The sequence below is a fragment of the Taudactylus pleione genome, unplaced genomic scaffold, assembly GCF_031769625.1.
Source record: "Taudactylus pleione unplaced genomic scaffold, aTauple2 ptg003324l, whole genome shotgun sequence".
NCBI lineage: Eukaryota > Metazoa > Chordata > Amphibia > Anura > Myobatrachidae > Taudactylus > Taudactylus pleione.
This window is the reverse complement of record NW_028287678.1, coordinates 105,071-126,768: the sequence shown is the minus strand read 5'-3', so window position 1 is coordinate 126,768 and position 21,698 is coordinate 105,071. Positions and strand designations below refer to the sequence as shown.

General features: G+C 44.3%; 1 protein-coding gene across 4 annotated transcripts; it reads left to right on the top strand.

The window, feature by feature from the left end:
• The first annotated feature begins 142 nt into the window (after nt 1-142).
• Nucleotides 143-19,291, top strand: LOC148430739 (uncharacterized). Of its 4 annotated transcripts, none has more exons than XM_088466501.1 (6): nt 143-201; nt 6,203-6,394; nt 6,649-6,727; nt 6,846-6,943; nt 7,073-7,712; nt 14,229-19,291. In XM_088466501.1, exons 3-6 carry the CDS (start codon nt 6,694-6,696, stop codon nt 16,235-16,237), a joined length of 2,781 nt encoding a protein of 926 aa, XP_088322627.1. In that variant the 5' UTR covers nt 143-201; nt 6,203-6,394; nt 6,649-6,693; the 3' UTR covers nt 16,238-19,291. The 4 variants fall into 4 exon arrangements, with proteins under 4 accessions (XP_088322627.1, XP_088322626.1, XP_088322625.1 ...); XM_088466500.1 differs by having other exon boundaries at nt 14,226-19,291; XM_088466499.1 differs by lacking the exon at nt 143-201 and having other exon boundaries at nt 6,308-6,394; nt 6,606-6,727.
• The last annotated feature ends 2,407 nt before the right edge of the window (nt 19,292-21,698 follow it).

Genomic DNA, 21,698 nt, shown 5'->3' with positions numbered 1-21,698 from the left:
GGTCTGTGCGGTCCACCCGACTTCTGGTATGTGCGGTCCACATGACTTCCAAATTGTGCGTTCCACCTCACTTCCGGATTGTGCGTTCCACCTATTTTCCGGTCTGTGCGTTCCGCAGGCAGGATGTAGGACTGTACTTCCCGGGAGGTTGTTCGGCGGCAAAACGCAGAGAGGAGACATCACTGTGTCCGGCATCCGCAGGTAATGTGCCTACTGTACAGGGGGAGCAGCCTGTGGTGTCCTTTTATACAGGGGAGCAGCCTGTGGTGCCTACTATACAGGGGGAGCGGCCTGTGGTTCCTACTATACAGGGGGAGCGGCCCGTGGTGCCTACTATACAAGGGGAGCAGCCTGTGGTGCCTACTATTACAGGGGGAGCGGCCTGTGGTGCCTACTATACAGGGGGAGCGGCCTGTGGTGCCTACTATACAGGGGGAGCGGCCTGTGGTTCCTACTATACAGGGGGAGCGGCCCGTGGTGCCTACTATACAAGGGGAGCGGCCTGTGGTGCCTACTATTACAGGGGGAGCGGCCTGTGGTGCCTACTATACAGGGGGAGTGGCCTGTGGTGCCTACTAAACAGGGGGAGCGGCCTGTGGTGCCTAGTATACAGGGGGAGCAGCTTGTGGTGTCTACTATACAGGGAAAGTAGCCTGTAGTGCCTATTTTAGAGGAGCAGCATGTGGTGTCCTACTCTACAGGGGGAGCAGCCTGTGGTGTCTACTTTACAGGAGGAGCAGCTTGTGGTATCTACTATAGAGGGAGAGCAGCCTGTGGTGCCCTACGATAATGGGGAGCAGCATGTAGTACTCTATTATACAGGGGAGCGGGTTTTGGTACCTACTATACAATGGGATAGGCCTGTGGTGCCTACTATACAGTGGGAGAGGCCCGTAGTGTCCTATTAGTATTATAAAGGGGAGCAGCCTGTGGTGTCCTGTTGTTATACGGTGGGAGCAGCTTGTGGTGTCCTGTTATTATACAGGGGGAGCAGCCTGTGGTGTCCTGTTATTATTTTTATACAGGGGGAACAGCCTGTAGTGTACTGTTATTGTTATTATTATTATTGTAAAGTGGGAGCAGCATGTGGTGTCTGGTTGTGTGCCGGCCTCGGAGGAGCCTTATGGGGCTGGGTTATAGGAACCTGATCTCTGACACTGACCAGGGCTCTATGGTTGGGGGGCGGGAGGGGAGACTTACTGGTCAATCAGGGGTCACTCCTATAAGTGGAGACCACTCAGACGTTACAGTATATAGAAGTATATTTAGTATTTATCAGACTTAAAACAGACAATTTTCTATAAAATAAAATTAATGAGCCTAAGATTGAGGCCTGTGTGTAATGGGATGTATCACCTGCTGAGGTTAATTATTCTATAACCATTATATAATTCAATCTCTTAATGAGAAAATGCAAAAATATTAAAAACTATATATATGTAGAAATGTATAATCCATAGATTTTAGCCAATCAGCCGGATTCTGCGTCAGTAGATAATGCCGCCGTGTTCTTAGGATTCTGTATGTAATATATGCAGCTCTATAATGGATAGGTTACTGTGCAAGTGTTATTCAGCTCCACCGTGAGGCGTTTCCTATTCACACATCAAACCTTGATCAACTCTGCAATGAGCAACAGTCCTCACATATTACTTATCTCATCCGCCAGCCGGTTACTATACAGGCATCAGATGTAGCCAGGTACTATACAGGCATCAGATTTAGGTAAGCTGTCCAGTGAGCTGGTAACTATACAGGCATCAGATTTAGGTAAGCTGTCCAGCGAGCCAGGTACTATACAGGCATCAGATTTAGGTAACCTGTCCAGTGAGCCGGTTATTATACAGGCATCAGATTTAGGTAAGCTGTCCAGCAAGCCGGTTATTACACAGACATCAGATTTAGGTAAGATGTCCAGCGAGCCGGTTACTATACAGGCATCAGATTTAGGTAAGATGTCCAGCGAGTCTGTTACTATACAGGCATCAGATTTAGGTAAGATGTCCAGCGAGCCGGTTATTATACAGGCATCAGATTTAGGTAAGCTGTCCAGCGAGCCGGTTATTATACAGGCATCAGATTTAGGTAAGATGTCCAGCGAGTCTGTTACTATACAGGCATCAGATTTAGGTAAGCTGTCCAGCGAGCCGGTTACTATACAGGCATCAGATTTAGGTAAGATGTCCAGCGAGCGGGTTATTATACAGGCATCAGATTTAGGTAAGATGTCCAGCGAGCCGGTTACTATACAGGCATCAGATTTAGGTAAGCTGTCCAGCGAGCCGGTTACTATACAGGCATCAGATTTAGGTAAGCTGTCCAGCGAGCGGGTTATTATACAGGCATCAGATTTAGGTAAGATGTCCAGCGAGCTGGTTATTATACAGGCATCAGATTTAGGTAAACTGTCCAGCGGGCGGGTTATTATACAGGCATCAGATTTAGGTAAGATGTCCAGCGAGCTGGTTATTATACAGGCATCAGATTTAGGTAAGCTGTCCAGCGAGCCAGTTACTATACAGGCATCAGATGTAGGTAAGCTGTCCAGCGAGCTGGTTATTATACAGGCATCAGATGTAGGTAAGCTGTCCAGCGGGCGGGTTATTATACAGGCATCAGATTTAGGTAAGCTGTCCAGCGAGCCGGTTATTACACTGACATTAGATTTAGGTAAGCTGTCCAGTGGGCGGGTTATTATACAGGCATCAGATTTAGGTAAGATGTCCAGCGAGCCGGTTATTATACAGGCATCAGATTTAGGTAAGCTGTCCAGCGAGCCGGTTACTATACAGGCATCAGATGTAGGTAAGCTGTCCAGCGAGCCGGTTATTATACAGGCATCAGATTTAGGTAAGATGTCCAGCGAGCGGGTTATTATACAGGCATCAGATTTAGGTAAGATGTCCAGCGAGCCGGTTACTATACAGGCATCAGATTTAGGTAAGCTGTCCAGCGAGCCGGTTACTATACAGGCATCAGATTTAGGTAAGCTGTCCAGCGAGCGGGTTATTATACAGGCATCAGATTTAGGTAAGATGTCCAGCGAGCTGGTTATTATACAGGCATCAGATTTAGGTAAACTGTCCAGCGGGCGGGTTATTATACAGGCATCAGATTTAGGTAAGATGTCCAGCGAGCTGGTTATTATACAGGCATCAGATTTAGGTAAGCTGTCCAGCGAGCCAGTTACTATACAGGCATCAGATGTAGGTAAGCTGTCCAGCGAGCTGGTTATTATACAGGCATCAGATGTAGGTAAGCTGTCCAGCGGGCGGGTTATTATACAGGCATCAGATTTAGGTAAGCTGTCCAGCGAGCCGGTTATTACACTGACATTAGATTTAGGTAAGCTGTCCAGTGGGCGGGTTATTATACAGGCATCAGATTTAGGTAAGATGTCCAGCGAGCCAGTTATTATACAGGCATCAGATTTAGGTAAGCTGTCCAGCGAGCCGATTATTATACAGACATCAGATTTAGGTAAGATGTCCAGCGAGCCGGTTACTATACAGGCATCAGATTTAGGTAAGATGTCCAGCGAGTCGGTTACTATACAGGCATCAGATTTAGGTAAGATGTCCAGCGAGTCGGTTACTATACAGGCATCAGATTTAGGTAAGCTGTCCAGCGAGCCGGTTACTATACAGGCATCAGATGTAGGTAAGCTGTCCAGCGAGCCGGTTATTATACATGTATTAATCATTATTCAGCTCTGCAGTGAGGAAATTGCTAGTCAGACATTATACAGGCATCTAATATACATCTGAGCTTGTTACGCTCTGCAGGGAGCAGGTTTTCATTGAGCAGGTTAATATATGAACATTGCACATTGTTAGGCTGTGCAATGTATAATACACATATATTGTGCATTAAGTCATAATATTGTATTCATAGGAATATAATCTCCCCTCCTAGACAGCTTTGTAAAGTGTCCTTAATATATTCATAGATCACCATTATATAGATGTCTATAACACTTACACTCGGTCCAGTCACTATAATAGTATAATAGCTTGCAGCTTATTGATGTGATCTATACAGTCTGATATTGTCTATGGCAATGAAGTATCAGACATGTATTTACTCCCAGACTGAGTGTACAGTCAGCATTCAGTATAGGTGATCACATATAGTGGGTCGACCTTTCTCTGGGATGAGAGAAATTAGTAGGAGATGGCAGCACAAGAGGTTCCTGAGCGGCTACCCTGATGCGCTAGGCAGTGCCAGGCATCGGTGCCACTTACCCCCTTTACAGTTTTTTCTCTGTAGTGAAGCAATAGTGGAGATGTGTCCAGGAGGAGACAGGGTATTCCTCTGGTATAAATTGGACACAGGTCACATGATCACTTCCACTGGACCCGGAAGTGGGATTACTGCTGACGTGTGTTTTGCCTCTATCTCGTTCACAGTTACAGCCTGATGTACAGCTTGTGTCTTTATGTAAGGTGGAGGCAATCGTTTCACTACTATATTGACTAACATTGATTTGGTCCAGTGACATTGTCATGGTCAGTGTTATACATTAAAGTCTTCGGACCAAATCAATCTCAGTCAATATAGTAGTAAACCTACAGATGATCTATTTTCTTACTAGGGAGGTGAGAGGATCTGGGAGTGTCACAGTGACATCACATATCTATAGTAATAATACAGGAACATGACTGGGGAGGTGAGAGGATCTGGGAGTGTCACAGTGACATCACTTATCTATATAGTAATAATACAGGGACATGACTGGGGAGGTGAGAGGATCTGGGGGTGTCACAGTGACATCACATCTATAGTAATAATACAGGGACATGACTGGGGAGGTGAGAGGATCTGGGAGCGTCACAGTGACATCACTTATATCTATAGTAATAATACAGGGACATGACTGGGGAGGTGAGAGGATCTGGGGGTGTCACAGTGACATCAATTATATCTATAGTAATAATACAGAGCAGTGTTCTCCCCAGGCTGTTTTCTGCGGGCGCATCGCCCGGTAGAAACAGCCTGCCGCCCGGCACTTTCCCCGCCGACCCCCGCTGTGGAACACTAGCCTCTGAAGTGACCGGAGGCTAAAGAAGCCTCCGATCACTTCAGAGGCCAGCGTTCCCAGTGATGCACTGCGCAGGTGACGTCATGACGTCACCCGCGACGTGAGGAGCCTTCCCCGCGCGTCTGCTGGATCTAGTTAGATCCAGTCAGCGCGCGGTAGCAGCAACGGCGAGCGGGAGACCGGCCAGTAAGTAAAGTAAAGGTAAGTGCTGGGACCGGGACCAGCCTGGGGGCATTTTATAATGGAGCCAGCTTGGGGGCACTGCACAAAGGGTCCAGCCTGGGGGCACTAATTAATCCTGGGGCACTGTATAAAGGGGCCAGCCTGGGGGCACTGTATAAAGGGGCCAGCCTGGGGGCACTGCATAAAGGGGCCAGCCTGGGGGCACTGCATAAAGGGGCCAGCCTGGGGGCACTACATAAGGGACCAGTCTGCAGGCACTACATAGGGGCACTACTTCAGCCAGGGGGCACTGCATAAAGGCAAAGCTAAACTACAGGGAGCAATGCATAAGGGGAAAAACTACATGGGGCACTGTACAAAGGGCACAAATATAGGGGGCACTGCATAATGGGCACTTTTGACTGAGAGCCAGTGGGGGAGCAGCCTGAGACATGTCGACCTGGATTGGTGTGGGAGATACCCCTTTTCCCGGCGCGCGCATAATTGCAAAGGCCCCCACCCGGCTACTTTTGGATGCCACCCGGCTGGAAAAAAATTCTGGGGAGAACACTGCAGAGACATGACTGGGGAGGTGAGAGTCTGGGGGTGTCACAGTGACATCACTTATATCTATAGTAATAATACAGCGACATGACTGGGGAGCTGAGAGTCTGGGGGTGTCACAGTGACATCACTTATATCTATAGTAATAATACATGGACATGACTGGGGAGGTGAGGAGATCTGGGAATGTCACAGTGACATCACTTATATGTATAGTAATAATACAGGGACATGACTGGGGAGGGGAGAGGGTCTGGGAGTGTCACAGTGAAATCACTAATATCTATAGTAATAATACAGGGACATGACTGGGGAGGTGAGGGGCATATGGGAATGTCACAGTGAAATCACTTATATCTTTAATAATAATGCAGGGTCAAGATGAGGGATTTGGGAGTGTATACAGTGATATTTGGTGTCTCCCCAAAAACATAGGATTATACATTAGTGAAGAAGACACCCGGTGATTGTGAGACAAACATCAGCCATCCCCGTGTGTCTGGAGGACTGAGCAGGACCCAGAGCCCCATCACGGTGCCTCCAGCTCACTCACTGATACATGAGAGACACGAAAACCAGAAGATCTTGGAACTCATCAAAAAGATCCTTCAGCTGCTTACTGGAGAGGTGACTGCTGGGAGTGGGACATTATACAGTAACACCAGGGGATGTGTGTGGGTGATGACTTGAGAGGTGACTGCTGGCAATGGTACCTTATACAGTAACACCATGGGATGTGTCTGGGTGATGACTGGAGAGGTGACTGCTGGGAAGGGGACATTATACAGTAACACCAGGGGATGTGTCTGGGTGATGACTGTATCATTGTGTGTTTCAGGTTCCTATAAAGTGTCAGGATGTCACTGTCTGTCTCCATGCAGGAGGGGGAGTATATAGAGGAACACAGGGGTCTGTACAAGGATGTGATGATGGAGAATCACCGGCCCCTCACATCACTGGGTAAGGGGAGACTGTAATTTATTGTACAAGGGAGAGCAGGTATGGGGGCCCCTATATATGCACATCACCTGATAATCACATATGTACAATGTACTCAGTCACTGTGTGTCTCCCACAGATGGACCCAGTAACAGAAATACCCCAGAGAGATGCCCCCGTCCTCTTTATTCACAGGATTGTACAGAGGATAATCACAGGATTCCACATGAGCATCAGGTAGATGGGTGACAAACAGCATAGCAGGAACGCTATCAATATATGATGTGTAGAACAGTTTCTTATTTATTGATTTTAGACTGTATTATTTCATTGAAAGCCGATGGTAATATTTTATGGGTTATTTAGGGTGAAGATCTGGCTGATAATAAGGCAGAAGACATAGAGAGAGAAGAAGAGACGTATGTTACTGATATAAAAGCAGAAGATACAGAGGGAGAAGAAGAGACGTATGTGACTGATATAAAGACAGAAGATACAGAGGGAGAAGAAGTGACGTATGTGATTGATATAAAGGCAGAAGATATAGAGGGAGAAGAAGAGACTTATGTGACTGATATAAAAGCAGAAGATACAGAGGGAGAAGAAGAGACATTTGTGACTGATATAAAGACAGAAGATACAGAGGGAGAAGAAGAGACGTATGTGACTGATATGAAGGCAGAAGACATAGAGGGACAAGAAGAGACGTTTGTGACTGATATAAAGACAGAAGATATAGAGGGAGAAGAAGAGACGTATGTGACTGATATGAATGCAGAAGATATAGAGGGAGAAGAAGAGACGTATGTGACTGATATAAAAGCAGAAGATACAGAGGGAGAAGAAGAGACGTATGTGACTGATATAAAAGCAGAAGATACAGAGGGAGAAGAAGAGACGTATGTGACTGATATAAAGGCAGAAGATATAGAGGGAGAAGAAGAGACGTATGTGAGGGGTGATCAGCAGTGTAAGGAGGAGGAAATCCCTACAGATATCAGCTCAGGTGAGTAATAAACACGTATTACAGAAAAGAGTCACATATTCTCCCTGTTCAGTCACTATAACAGTTTCTTATCCTACACTCTCCTCTGTCAGTACAAACTAATGAGGGAAATGTATCTGCCTAGTTAGGGAGTCAGGAGACATCTCAGAATAATTTTTGGAGTACCAGCCAAGAGTTCTGACAAGTTCTCTTTTCACATTCTGATTCCCATATGATAATACAAGGAAGGTCAATAAGGCCCCTTCCTTGGACATAATTCAGTCCCATGTTCGTCTGACACATCGGATGTTAATATTTCACTGTTGGATTAATAACTTCAAAGAAACCATTCTTGTCCTGTCGCAGACGAGGGTGATATTCCTGGGCATGCTGTTCCACACCTCCCTGAAGATGGTCTTTCCAGGCCTTGATTCACTTGGTCCTGCGGATGAGGCCAGTTTCGATCCATCTGTGCATGCTTCTGTTGGGATAACTTATGTCCTCTGAGGCAGCACGGTCCTGAAGAAATATTATGGGTTCCAGGGAACCCTCATTTTTAGAAATTGGAGCCTACTATTTGGGACCCATAACATGTTATGGAGGATGAGGGCAGGAAGCAGTTAAGGCAGTGCTGGGGGGCAAGCAGGGGGCTTGGGGCAGCCAGTGCTGGGGGTAGGGAGTGGGTAAAGGTAGAGAGCTTAAAGTAAGTAACAGAGGGTTCATCCTCCCACACACAGTTGTTTGCTATTTGGTTGTACCCCCTTCTGGCCACCCACCACTCTTCTCTGTCATTAGCAGCCGCAAGAAGTTACCCACAGCACCAAACAGCCACCTGTTCACACCCAAAGCGCCAAACCCAGGGCAGCGGAAAATACACGATTATCTGGGAAGGGGGGTTTCTACCAATTTTTTTCTTCTAACCCTCCCCTTGGTGCCAAACCCCAACCCTCCCTCCTGGTGCCTAACCCTAAAAAAAAAAAAAGAGACAACCATTTTTGTGTTGACGTTTTGTCCCTGTCGACCTATTGACAGTTTAACATCTGGTGTCTATCTAGACATTGTCTTCCTTTATACTGTCATGGATATTGTACCTCTTCCCTGCAAGCCTGGAGGCAGCAGCATGTTACACCTGTCTCTATCAGCACTGGTACTTACACCTTATCTTACACTACATCACATGTATATTACACCTCTTCCCTGCAAGCCTGGGGGCAGCATGTTACACCTGTCTCTATCAGCACTGGTGCTTACACCTTATCTTACACTACATCTCAGGTATATTACACCTCTTCCCTGCAAGCCTGGGGGCAGCAGCATGTTACACCTGTCTCTATCAGCACTGGTACTTACACCTTATCTTACACTACATCTCATGTATATTACACCTCTTCCCTGCAAGCCTGGAGGCAGCATGTTACACCTGTCTCTATCAGCACTGGTACTTACACCTTATCTTACACTACATCTCATGTATATTACACCTCTTCCCTGCAAGCCTGGGGGCAGCATGTTACACCTGTCTCTATCAGCACTGGTACTTACACCTTATATTACACTACATCTCATGTATATTACACCTCTTCCCTGCAAGCCTGGGGGCAGCAGCATGTTACACCTGTCTCTATCAGCACTGGTACTTACACCTTATCTTACACTACATCTCATGTATATTACACCTCTTCCCTGCAAGCCTGGGGGCAGCATGTTACACCTGTCTCTATCAGCACTGGTACTTACACCTTATCTTACACTACATCTCATGTATATTACACCTCTTCCCTGCAAGCCTGGAGGCAGCAGCATGTTACACCTGTCTCTATCAGCACTGGTACTTACACCTTATCTTACACTACATCTCATGTATATTACACCTCTTCCCTGCAAGCCTGGGGGCAGCATGTTACACCTGTCTCTATCAGCACTGGTACTTACACCTTATATTACACTACATCTCATGTATATTACACCTCTTCCCTGCAAGCCTGGAGGCAGCAGCATGTTACACCTGTCTCTATCAGCACTGGTACTTACACCTTATATTACACTACATCTCATGTATATTACACCTCTTCCCTGCAAGCCTGGGGGCAGCATGTTACACCTGTCTCTATCAGCACTGGTACTTACACCTTATCTTACACTACATCTCATGTATATTACACCTCTTCCCTGCAAGCCTGGGGGCAGCATGTTACACCTGTCTCTATCAGCACTGGTACTTACACCTTATCTTACACTACATCTCATGTATATTACACCTCTTCCCTGCAAGCCTGGAGGCAGCATGTTACACCTGTCTCTATCAGCACTGGTACTTACACCTTATCTTACACTACATCTCATGTATATTACACCTCTTCCCTGCAAGCCTGGAGGCAGCATGTTACACCTGTCTCTATCAGCACTGGTACTTACACCTTATCTTACACTACATCTCATGTATATTACACCTCTTCCCTGCAAGCCTGGGGGCAGCATGTTACACCTGTCTCTATCAGCACTGGTACTTACACCTTATCTTACACTACATCTCATGTATATTACACCTCTTCCCTGCAAGCCTGGGGGCAGCATGTTACACCTGTCTCTATCAGCACTGGTACTTACATCTTATCTTACACTACATCTCATGTATATTACACCTCTTCCCTGCAAGCCTGGAGGCAGCAGCATGTTACACCTGTCTCTATCAGCACTGGTACTTACACCTTATCTTACACTACATCTCATGTATATTACACCTCTTCCCTGCAAGCCTGGAGGCAGCATGTTACACCTGTCTCTATCAGCACTGGTACTTACACCTTATATTACACTACATCTCATGTATATTACACCTCTTCCCTGCAAGCCTGGAGGCAGCATGTTACACCTGTCTCTATCAGCACTGGTACTTACACCTTATCTTACACTACATCTCATGTATATTACACCTCTTCCCTGCAAGCCTGGGGGCAGCAGCATGTTACACCTGTCTCTATCAGCACTGGTACTTACATCTTATCTTACACTACATCTCATGTATATTACACCTCTTCCCTGCAAGCCTGGGGGCAGCATGTTACACCTGTCTCTATCAGCACTGGTACTTACACCTTATCTTACACTACATCTCATGTATATTACACCTCTTCCCTGCAAGCCTGGAGGCAGCATGTTACACCTGTCTCTATCAGCACTGGTACTTACACCTTATCTTACACTACATCTCATGTATATTACACCTCTTCCCTGCAAGCCTGGAGGCAGCATGTTACACCTGTCTCTATCAGCACTGGTACTTACACCTTATCTTACACTACATCTCATGTATATTACACCTCTTCCCTGCAAGCCTGGAGGCAGCAGCATGTTACACCTGTCTCTATCAGCACTGGTACTTACACCTTATCTTACACTACATCTCATGTATATTACACCTCTTCCCTGCAAGCCTGGAGGCAGCATGTTACACCTGTCTCTATCAGCACTGGTACTTACACCTTATCTTACACTACATCTCATGTATATTACACCTCTTCCCTGCAAGCCTGGGGGCAGCATGTTACACCTGTCTCTATCAGTACTGGTACTTACATCTTATCTTACACTACATCTCATGTATATTACACCTCTTCCCTGCAAGCCTGGAGGCAGCATGTTACACCTGTCTCTATCAGCACTGGTACTTACACCTTATCTTACACTACATCTCATGTATATTACACCTCTTCCCTGCAAGCCTGGGGGCAGCATGTTACACCTGTCTCTATCAGCACTGGTACTTACACCTTATCTTACACTACATCTCATGTATATTACACCTCTTCCCTGCAAGCCTGGAGGCAGCAGCATGTTACACCTGTCTCTATCAGCACTGGTACTTACACCTTATCTTACACTACATCTCATGTATATTACACCTCTTCCCTGCAAGCCTGGAGGCAGCAGCATGTTACACCTGTCTCTATCAGCACTGGTACTTACACCTTATATTACACTACATCTCATGTATATTACACCTCTTCCCTGCAAGCCTGGGGGCAGCATGTTACACCTGTCTCTATCAGCACTGGTACTTACACCTTATCTTACACTACATCTCATGTATATTACACCTCTTCCCTGCAAGCCTGGGGGCAGCATGTTACACCTGTCTCTATCAGCACTGGTACTTACACCTTATCTTACACTACATCTCATGTATATTACACCTCTTCCCTGCAAGCCTGGAGGCAGCAGCATGTTACACCTGTCTCTATCAGCACTGGTACTTACACCTTATCTTACACTACATCTCATGTATATTACACCTCTTCCCTGCAAGCCTGGAGGCAGCAGCATGTTACACCTGTCTCTATCAGCACTGGTACTTACACCTTATATTACACTACATCTCATGTATATTACACCTCTTCCCTGCAAGCCTGGGGGCAGCATGTTACACCTGTCTCTATCAGCACTGGTACTTACACCTTATCTTACACTACATCTCATGTATATTACACCTCTTCCCTGCAAGCCTGGAGGCAGCAGCATGTTACACCTGTCTCTATCAGCACTGGTACTTACACCTTATCTTACACTACATCTCATGTATATTACACCTCTTCCCTGCAAGCCTGGAGGCAGCATGTTACACCTGTCTCTATCAGCACTGGTACTTACATCTTATCTTACACTACATCTCATGTATATTACACCTCTTCCCTGCAAGCCTGGGGGCAGCATGTTACACCTGTCTCTATCAGCACTGGTACTTACACCTTATCTTACACTACATCTCATGTATATTACACCTCTTCCCTGCAAGCCTGGGGGCAGCATGTTACACCTGTCTCTATCAGCACTGGTGCTTACATCTTATCTTACACTACATCTCATGTATATTACACCTCTTCCCTGCAAGCCTGGGGGCAGCATGTTACACCTGTCTCTATCAGCACTGGTGATTACATCTTATATTACACTACATCTCATGTATATTACACCTCTTCCCTGCAAGCCTGGAGGCAGCATGTTACACCTGTCTCTATCAGCACTGGTGATTACATCTTATCTTACACTACATCTCATGTATATTACACCTCTTCCCTGCAAGCCTGGGGGCAGCATGTTACACCTGTCTCTATCAGCACTGGTACTTACACCTTATCTTACACTACATCTCATGTATATTACACCTCTTCCCTGCAAGCCTGGGGTCAGCATGTTACACCTGTCTCTATCAGCACTGGTGCTTACACCTTATCTTACACTACATCTCATGTATATTACACCTCTTCCCTGCAAGCCTGGAGGCAGCATGTTACACCTGTCTCTATCAGCACTGGTACTTACACCTTATCTTACACTACATCTCATGTATATTACACCTCTTCCCTGCAAGCCTGGAGGCAGCATCATGTTACACCTGTCTCTATCAGCACTGGTACTTACACCTTATATTACACTACATCTCATGTATATTACACCTCTTCCCTGCAAGCCTGGAGGCAGCATGTTACACCTGTCTTTATCAGCACTGGTACTTACACCTTATCTTACACTACATCTCATGTATATTACACCTCTTCCCTGCAAGCCTGGAGGCAGCAGCATGTTACACCTGTCTCTATCAGCACTGGTACTTACATCTTATATTACACTACATCTCATGTATATTACACCTCTTCCCTGCAAGCAGCACAGTTTGTTTCACCTGTTTCAGCTTCAATTTCATTAATTGACAATGGATTAGTGATATAAAGCACATTTTCAGCTCTACATTAGAGACACCATCTTTTTGTCACAAAGTATTCTGCAAATTATTAATAGAAGCAAGTAAACCTCTCTCCCTCTATGTATACGCTCATATGCTAGAGACACCCATCCAGTAATAGGTAGGTCCTTCTTCCGATTAGATTACAGCAGTAACACATTGTAGGGATGGACTCCACAAGCTGTATGAAGCGCTGTGTATATAGTGTACACCAGGCCTCCTGAATAATCCACAATTTCCTTATATTCGCCAGTGGTAGAACCCATCATCCCACATGTGTTCTATTGGGTTCAATCTGGCAAATGAGGGACCAACTCATGATGCCTAACTCAGAGGACAGGTCCTCCAGCCATAATCTGGTGACTGTGGACCTGTGCGGTGGTGCATTGTCCTGCTGATAGAGCCTCTCCCGCCTAAGTGACTGCATTAATACACCTACTATGAAGTCTTGTTTATTGTCTCTTATATAGTAATATGCTGCCATCTTCACTGCAAGTTATATGATAACAGATTACACAGATATCTGCCTATATATAGTAAATCAATTGAGAAAGATACAATTTCTTGCGGGGTGGGGTGTCATATACAGGGAATGGAAGTGACTGTCTCTGTTTCTGGCACATGAGTATATAGTTCGATATTATATTTTGGTGCCAGTTAATGATTTATATATTACTCCCAACATCTTCCCATTTCATGGCTATTTGGGGTCATTCACCACAGTCTGTGTTGTATAATAATGAGTCTTATTGTGGGCAAACATTTATATTTCCATATATGTATATTATTCCCAGCAGATGGATGTAGCAGCCGGAATGTCTCAGAGGATCATCTCGTTATAACTCAAAATTGTGAAATAGATGATGGTGACGTCAACCGGGATTCACCAGGAGAAAACCCAGTTACCCCAATTATACATCCAGTACCTCACAGTGCAGATATATCACCTGCTACCTCTGATCATGGGGAGTGTTCTGATAATTCAGATATTGGTGCATCTGCTACATCTCGTACATTAGATAAAATATTTCCCTCTTCTGTAGATGCCAAATGTTTTACACAGAATACAAAGCTTATTACCCTTCAACCAGCTAAGACAGGTGACAGGCCATTTCCATGCTGTAAGTGTAGGAAATGTTTTACACGGAAATCATCTCTTCTAAGGCATCAGAGATGTCACACAGGTGAGAAACCATTTCCATGCTCTGAGTGTGGGAAATGTTTTACACAGAAATCACATCTTGTTATACATCGGAATAGTCACACAGGTGAGAAACCATTTCCATGCTCTGAGTGTGATAAAAGTTTTACATGTAAATCAACTCTTGTTATACATCAGAGACATCACACAGGTGAGAAACCATTTCTATGTTCTGAGTGTGGGAAATGTTTTACATGGAAATCTGCTCTTCTAAAGCATCAGAGACGTCACTCAGGTGAGAAACCATTTCCATGCTCTGAGTGTGGGAAATGTTATACACAGAAATCAAATCTTGTTATACATCAGAGAAGTCACACAGGTGAGAAACCATTTCCATGCTCTGACTGTGGGAAATGTTATACACACAAATCAGAGCTTGTTATGCATCAGAAAAGTCACACAGGTGAGAAACCATTTCCATGCTCTGACTGTGGGAAATGTTTTACAGTGATGTCAACTCTTGTTAGACATCAGAGAAGTCACACTGGTGAGAAACCATTTCCATGCTCTGAGTGTGGGAAATGTTATACACACAAATCAGAGCTTGTTTTACATCAGAGAATACATACAGGTGAGAAACTATTTCCATGTTCTGAGTGTGGGAAATATTTTACACGCAAATCAACTTTTGAAACACATCAGAGAAGTCACACAGGTGAAAAGCCATTTCCATGCTCTGAGTGTGGGAAATGTTTTACACAGAAATCACATCTTGTTATACATAAGAAAAGTCACACAGGTGAGAAACCATTTCTATGTTCTGAGTGTGGTAAAAGTTTTACATGGAAATCAGTTCTTCTAAAGCATCAGAGACGTCACACAGATGAGAAACCATTTCCATGCTCTGAGTGTGGGAAATGTTATACACAGAAGTCAGATCTTGTTATGCATCAGAAAAGTCACACAGGTGAGAACCCATTTCCATGCTCTGAGTGTGGTAAAAGTTTTACATGCAAATCATATCTTGATAGACATCAGAGAAGTCACACAGGTGAGAAACCATTTCCATGCTCTGAGTGTGGGAAATGTTTTACAGTGATATCAACTCTTGTTAGACATCAGAAAAGTCACACAGGTGATAAACCATTTCCATGCTCTGACTGTGGGAAATGTTTTACACGCAAATCACATCTTGATAGACATCAGAGAAGTCACACAGGTGAGAAACCATTTCCATGCTCTGAGTGTGGGAAATGTTATACACACAAATCAGAGCTTGTTATACATCAGAGAATACATACAGGTGAGAAACCATTTCCATGTTCTGAGTGTGGGAAATATTTTACACGCAAATCAACTTTTGAAACACATCAGAGAAGTCACACAGGTGAAAAGCCATTTCCATGCTCTGAGTGTGGGAAATGTTTTACACAGAAATCAGCTCTTCTAAAGCATCAGAGACGTCACACAGGTGAGAATCCATTTCCATGCTCTGAGTGTGGGAAATGTTATACACAGAAATCAGATCTTGTTATACATCAGAGAATACATACAGGTGAGAAACCATTTCCATGTTCTGAGTGTGGTAAAACTTTTGCACGGAAATCAACTCTTGTTACACATCAGAAATATCACATAGGTGACACAATCACTTCTATGTTCTGAGTGTGGGAAATGTTTTACACAATCAAATTTTGTTAGATATCAGAGAAATCACACAGGTGACACAATCACTTCTATGTTCTGAGTGGGAAATGCAGCAAGAGTGACATATATTAAGAATGTGTGGGGTAAAGGTCAGGGAGGAGTTGAAGATGTCATGCAGGCAGCAAACTTGGGGGATGGCCAGGATGAAGAGGTTATCAGAGAGGGAGAGAGGTTGGGGACTTGTAAAGGAGAAAGATGATCAATTCTGTTTTGTACATGTTTGAAAAAAAACCATACCCGGCTTAGGTTAGCCTGGCTCTGTCTCGCCCATCCAGGTGCAGGCAGCTATAACTTGCAGACTCTCCCAACTCTGCATGGGCACAAATGCATGTTTGGTCCAGAGGAGGGGCAGGCTAGTTGGGTAACCTGTATGTGAGGATAAAGGAGAGGCATAGTGTCTGGGCATCAGATGAGAGGTAGCTAGGTGGGTGCATTTAAATTGGGGAGGCTTGGGGGGTGATTTTCATATGGTGAAGATAATAGTGGATGACATCGGACCTATGATATAAAGCTAGGTGGGTGATCTCTTTCTGAGAGAGGTGAGGTGACTTGTGCCTATGTCACAGACAAGGATCATTGCAGCAAAACCTGCAGAATATGAATATTCCCCGTAACTTGTCTCTGCTCACCCCATACTGTGTTATATCATTCCCCATAGCATGTCTCTGCTCACCCTCATACTGTGTTATATCATTCCCCATAGCATGTCTCTGCTCACCCACATACTGTTATATCATTCCCCATAGCATGTCTCTGCTCACCCCCATACTGTGTTATATCATTCCCCATAGCATGTCTCTGCTCACCCCATACTGTGTTATATTATTCCCCATAGCATGTCTCTGCTCACCCCATACTGTGTTATATCATTCCCCATAGCGTGTCTCTGCTCACCCCATACTGTGTTATATCATTCCCCATAGCATGTCTCTGCTCACCCCCAAACTGTTATATCATTCCCCATAGCATGTCTCTCCTCACCCCTATACTGTGTTATACCATTCCCCATAGCATGTCTCTGCTCACCCCATACTGTGTTATATCATTCCCCATAGCATGTCTCTGCTCACCCCCATACTGTTATATCATTCCCCATAGCATGTCTCTGCTCACCCCCATACTGTGTTATATCATTCCCCATAGCATGTCTCTACTCCCCCCCATACTGTGTTATATCATTCCCCATAGCATGTCTCTGCTCACCCACATAATGTTATATCATTCCCCATATAATGTCTCTGCTCACCCCCATACTGTGTTATATCATTCCCCATAGCATGTCTCTGCTCACCCCCATACTGTTATATCATTCCCCATAGCATGTCTCTGCTCACCCACATACTGTTATATCATTCCCCATAGCATGTCTCTACTCACCCCCATACTGTTATATCATTCCCCATAGCATGTCTCTGCTCACCCCCATACTGTGTTATATCATTCCCCATAGCATGTCTCTGCTCACCATCATACTATGTTATATCATTCCCCATAGCATGTCTTTGCTCACCCTCATACTGTGTTATATTATTCCCCATAGCATGTCTCTGCTCACCCCCATACTGTGTTATATCATTCCCCATACTGTGTGTTATATCATTCCCCATAGCATGTCTCTGCTCACCCCATACTGTGTTATATCATTCCCCATAGCATGTCTCTGCTCACCCCATACTGTGTTATATCATTCCCCATAGCATGTCTCTGCTCACCCCCAAACTGTTATATCATTCCCCATAGCATGTCTCTCCTCTCCCCTATACTGTGTTATACCATTCCCCATAGCATGTCTCTGCTCACCCCATACTGTGTTATATCATTCCCCATAGCATGTCTCTGCTCACCCCCATACTGTGTTATATCATTCCCCATAGCATGTCTCTGCTCACCCCCATACTGTGTTATATCATTCCCCATAGCATGTCTCTACTCCCCCCCCATACTGTGTTATATCATTCCCCATAGCATGTCTCTGCTCACCCACATAATGTTATAGCATTCCCCATATAATGTCTCTGCTCACCCCCATACTGTGTTATATCATTCCCCATAGCATGTCTCTGCTCACCCCCATACTGTTATATCATTCCCCATAGCATGTCTCTGCTCACCCACATACTGTTATATCATTCCCCATAGCATGTCTCTACTCACCCCCATACTGTGTTATATCATTCCCCATAGCATGTCTCTGCTCACCCCCATACTGTGTTATATCATTCCCCATAGCATGTCTCTGCTCACCCCCATACTGTGTTATATCATTCCCCATAGCATGTCTCTGCTCACCCCCATACTGTGTTATATCATTCCCCATAGCATGTCTCTGCTCACCCCCATACTGTATGTTATATCATTCCCCATAGCATGTCTCTGCTCACCCCCATACTGTGTTATATCATTCCCCATAGCATGTCTCTGCTCACCCCATACTGTGTGTTATATCATTCCCCATAGCATGTCTCTGCTCACCCCATACTGTGTTATATCATTCCCCATAGCATGTCTCTGCTCACCCTCATACTGTGTTATATCATTCCCTATAGCGTGTCTCTGCTCACCCCCATACTGTTATATCATTCCCCATAGCATGTCTCTGCTCACCATCATACTATGTTATATCATTCCCCATAGCATGTCTTTGCTCACCCTCATACTGTGTTATATTATTCCCCGTAGCATGTCTCTGCTCACCCCCATACTGTGTTATATCATTCCCCATAGCATGTCTCTGCTCACCCCCATACTGTGTTATATCATTCCCCATACTGTGTGTTATATCATTCCCCATAGCATGTCTCTGCTCACCCCCATACTGTGTGATATCATTCCCCATAGCATGTCTCTGCTCACCCACATACTGTTATATCATTCCCCATAGCATGTCTCTGCTCACCCCCATACTGTGTTATATCATTCCTCATAGCATGTATAAGGAGGAGAATCACTGACCTGAGCTTGGCCAGGGGTCTGTTGTGGAACCCGTTGCACTGGATTATGTGGGACATTGAGCAATGTTCTTTATCTGGGACCCTGTATTGCTGGATGACCCTTTTTGCATCAATCTGTGGACATGGTGGTGATGCGTTGGATGTCTGCACCGAGCCCTGCAGTTGTTTTTGGCTCTTCCCTTCATGTATTACCTGCTGTATTCAGTTCTGACTTCTAAATAAACCTCACTTCAAGTATTTTTCCTATATTCTACTGTGTCTTAATGATCTGTGCACCTTACATCCTGACAATAGTGGCTCCCAAATGTGAGGATAACCCACCAAGCCACACCTCCACCTTAAATGGGGGTCTGCTACAGCCGCCCTTATCACCCACCTATACACTTATTGTACAATGTGCCTCTATTTTGTTTAATGATATTTCATTTTGCAACAGAGTTTTAAAAAGTGAAAGATAGATTTAGGATTGTTTAGTTTGTCCCATTTCTTTTGGCCCCTTAAAAAGTGGGAGGCACATATAGAAGCCGTTGTAATTCCTACACCGTTCACCTGATCTGGATGTAATTACCCTCAAATTAAATCTGAAAGTCTGCAGTTAAAGTACATCTTGTTTGTTTCATTTCAAAGCCATTGTGGTGGTGAATAGAGGCCAAAATATGAAAATTCTGTCAATGTCCCAATATTTATGCACCTGACTGTATGCATGCTTATGTAACTTTATTTTCCTGCACTACAATTTAGGACATATAGAAATGATTGAGAATATATATATTAGTTGTGCGAGTTGCAGAAGACCGCATTTGTCGAATGGCCTCAGGCCTACAGAGGATGAGGCCTTCCCTTTCCTCTCTAAAGTAAGCAAGTGTGTGTCTGATGCAGCAGCCATCTTGTTTGATATTTTAGCTAAAGGTATGTTACATGATGTGTGATTAACTGCAGAGATATGTATAGGTTAAACTGTTGTACACATTGTTCTTGCCATGAGGATTATGGGTTTAAAATGTATTGGTTTTAACATGTCCAGAACAGATGACAGCAATTCTCAGTTATATAAACAAATGATCTAACTGAAGATGGCATTTCTCTGCAATAGTCAGAAATGAAGGATATATGAGCAATTATGTTAGAATTCTACATGGGAACAAAAAGATAACAGAATAGTGTCAATATTATGACTAAGACCCCCATAACCAATTAGAGCCTAGCACGTACGAGTATTAAATTAACATTACCCATTGGATTAATTGGAGGTTTAGTCAAAATTATAGTATAAAGCTCACAAGAGAACGAGGGGGGGGAGCAGTCGGAGAACAGAGGAGAGAGCATGCAGCGAGGGTTGGGGGGTGCCGTTGCCGTATGTAGGTATGAAGTTGGCTGACTGCTATTCTGTACTGGGTGTCACAAATTTATTTTACAAGTATTCCCTATTGCTGGCATAACCTATGTTTTTGTTGTAAGTCTGCACTGGCAAAATACATGTATGATTAAGCTGTCTTTAAGTAAAAGCATTGTCATTTATTTTAGAATCTGTATTTGTGTGAATTATTTAATTTCTCTTTATAGCAAGTAAAGTTTGTAAGTAATCCAGAACATATTACGTTATCAATCACATAGGCTGGAATAAATTCTCTCTAATGTCAACTGATCAATGATACAGATGCAGATGAATTAAATACAAAAAGCAAATGCTAAAGAGAAATGAGTATATAATATACATAATAATAATTATAAAAATGAAAACAATGTATGATAAGATAACAGAATGATTTCCTCTGAATCAAATGTAGTATTTATGTATTTATCTTTTGTTATACATGTCACACAAACACCTAATTGATTGATACTAATGAAAAGCAGCCTCCTCCATAAGGATATATACAGCAACCCCAGAGCCGATGGTCAGTCTTGAAAAAATCTCTAAATAAAGAGACAAAACGTGGTGACACTAGTGGGTCTGATTTTCTTTATTACAGCAGAAGTCACCATCTTTTTGGACTTTGAAAGTGATTCTGCTCCAAAAACCACTGATATCCGGAGTAGTGGTCACTGCTCTCACACGCACCTATAACCGAAACATGTTCCTGGAGATATGGGGGAAGACCTGATACCATAGAGTTACAAGTGGTGTGGTCTCTCAGCTGTGACTATTAGATCTGTTATCGGCTTGTTACACTCCCAGAAGGGAGCAGTGTGGATATATTATCGGTCAAACAGTGTTCCCAGGAAAGGCAGGCGGCACGTGCTTACAGCCGCAGGCACGGCTAATTCTGATTAGCTGACATCTTACGGAGACTACCGTGGATGAGAGCCGGCTCCGGTAGTGTAAATTGAGGTTTTACCAAAAGAAAAAATCTATTGGGATGGGCTGTCACAAGAGCAGCTGGTGTAGGGATAGTCACACCCTGTTAAGTCACACACTATAAAACACAAAGAAACCAGCGCCTATATAATTTTTTCAATACACAGGA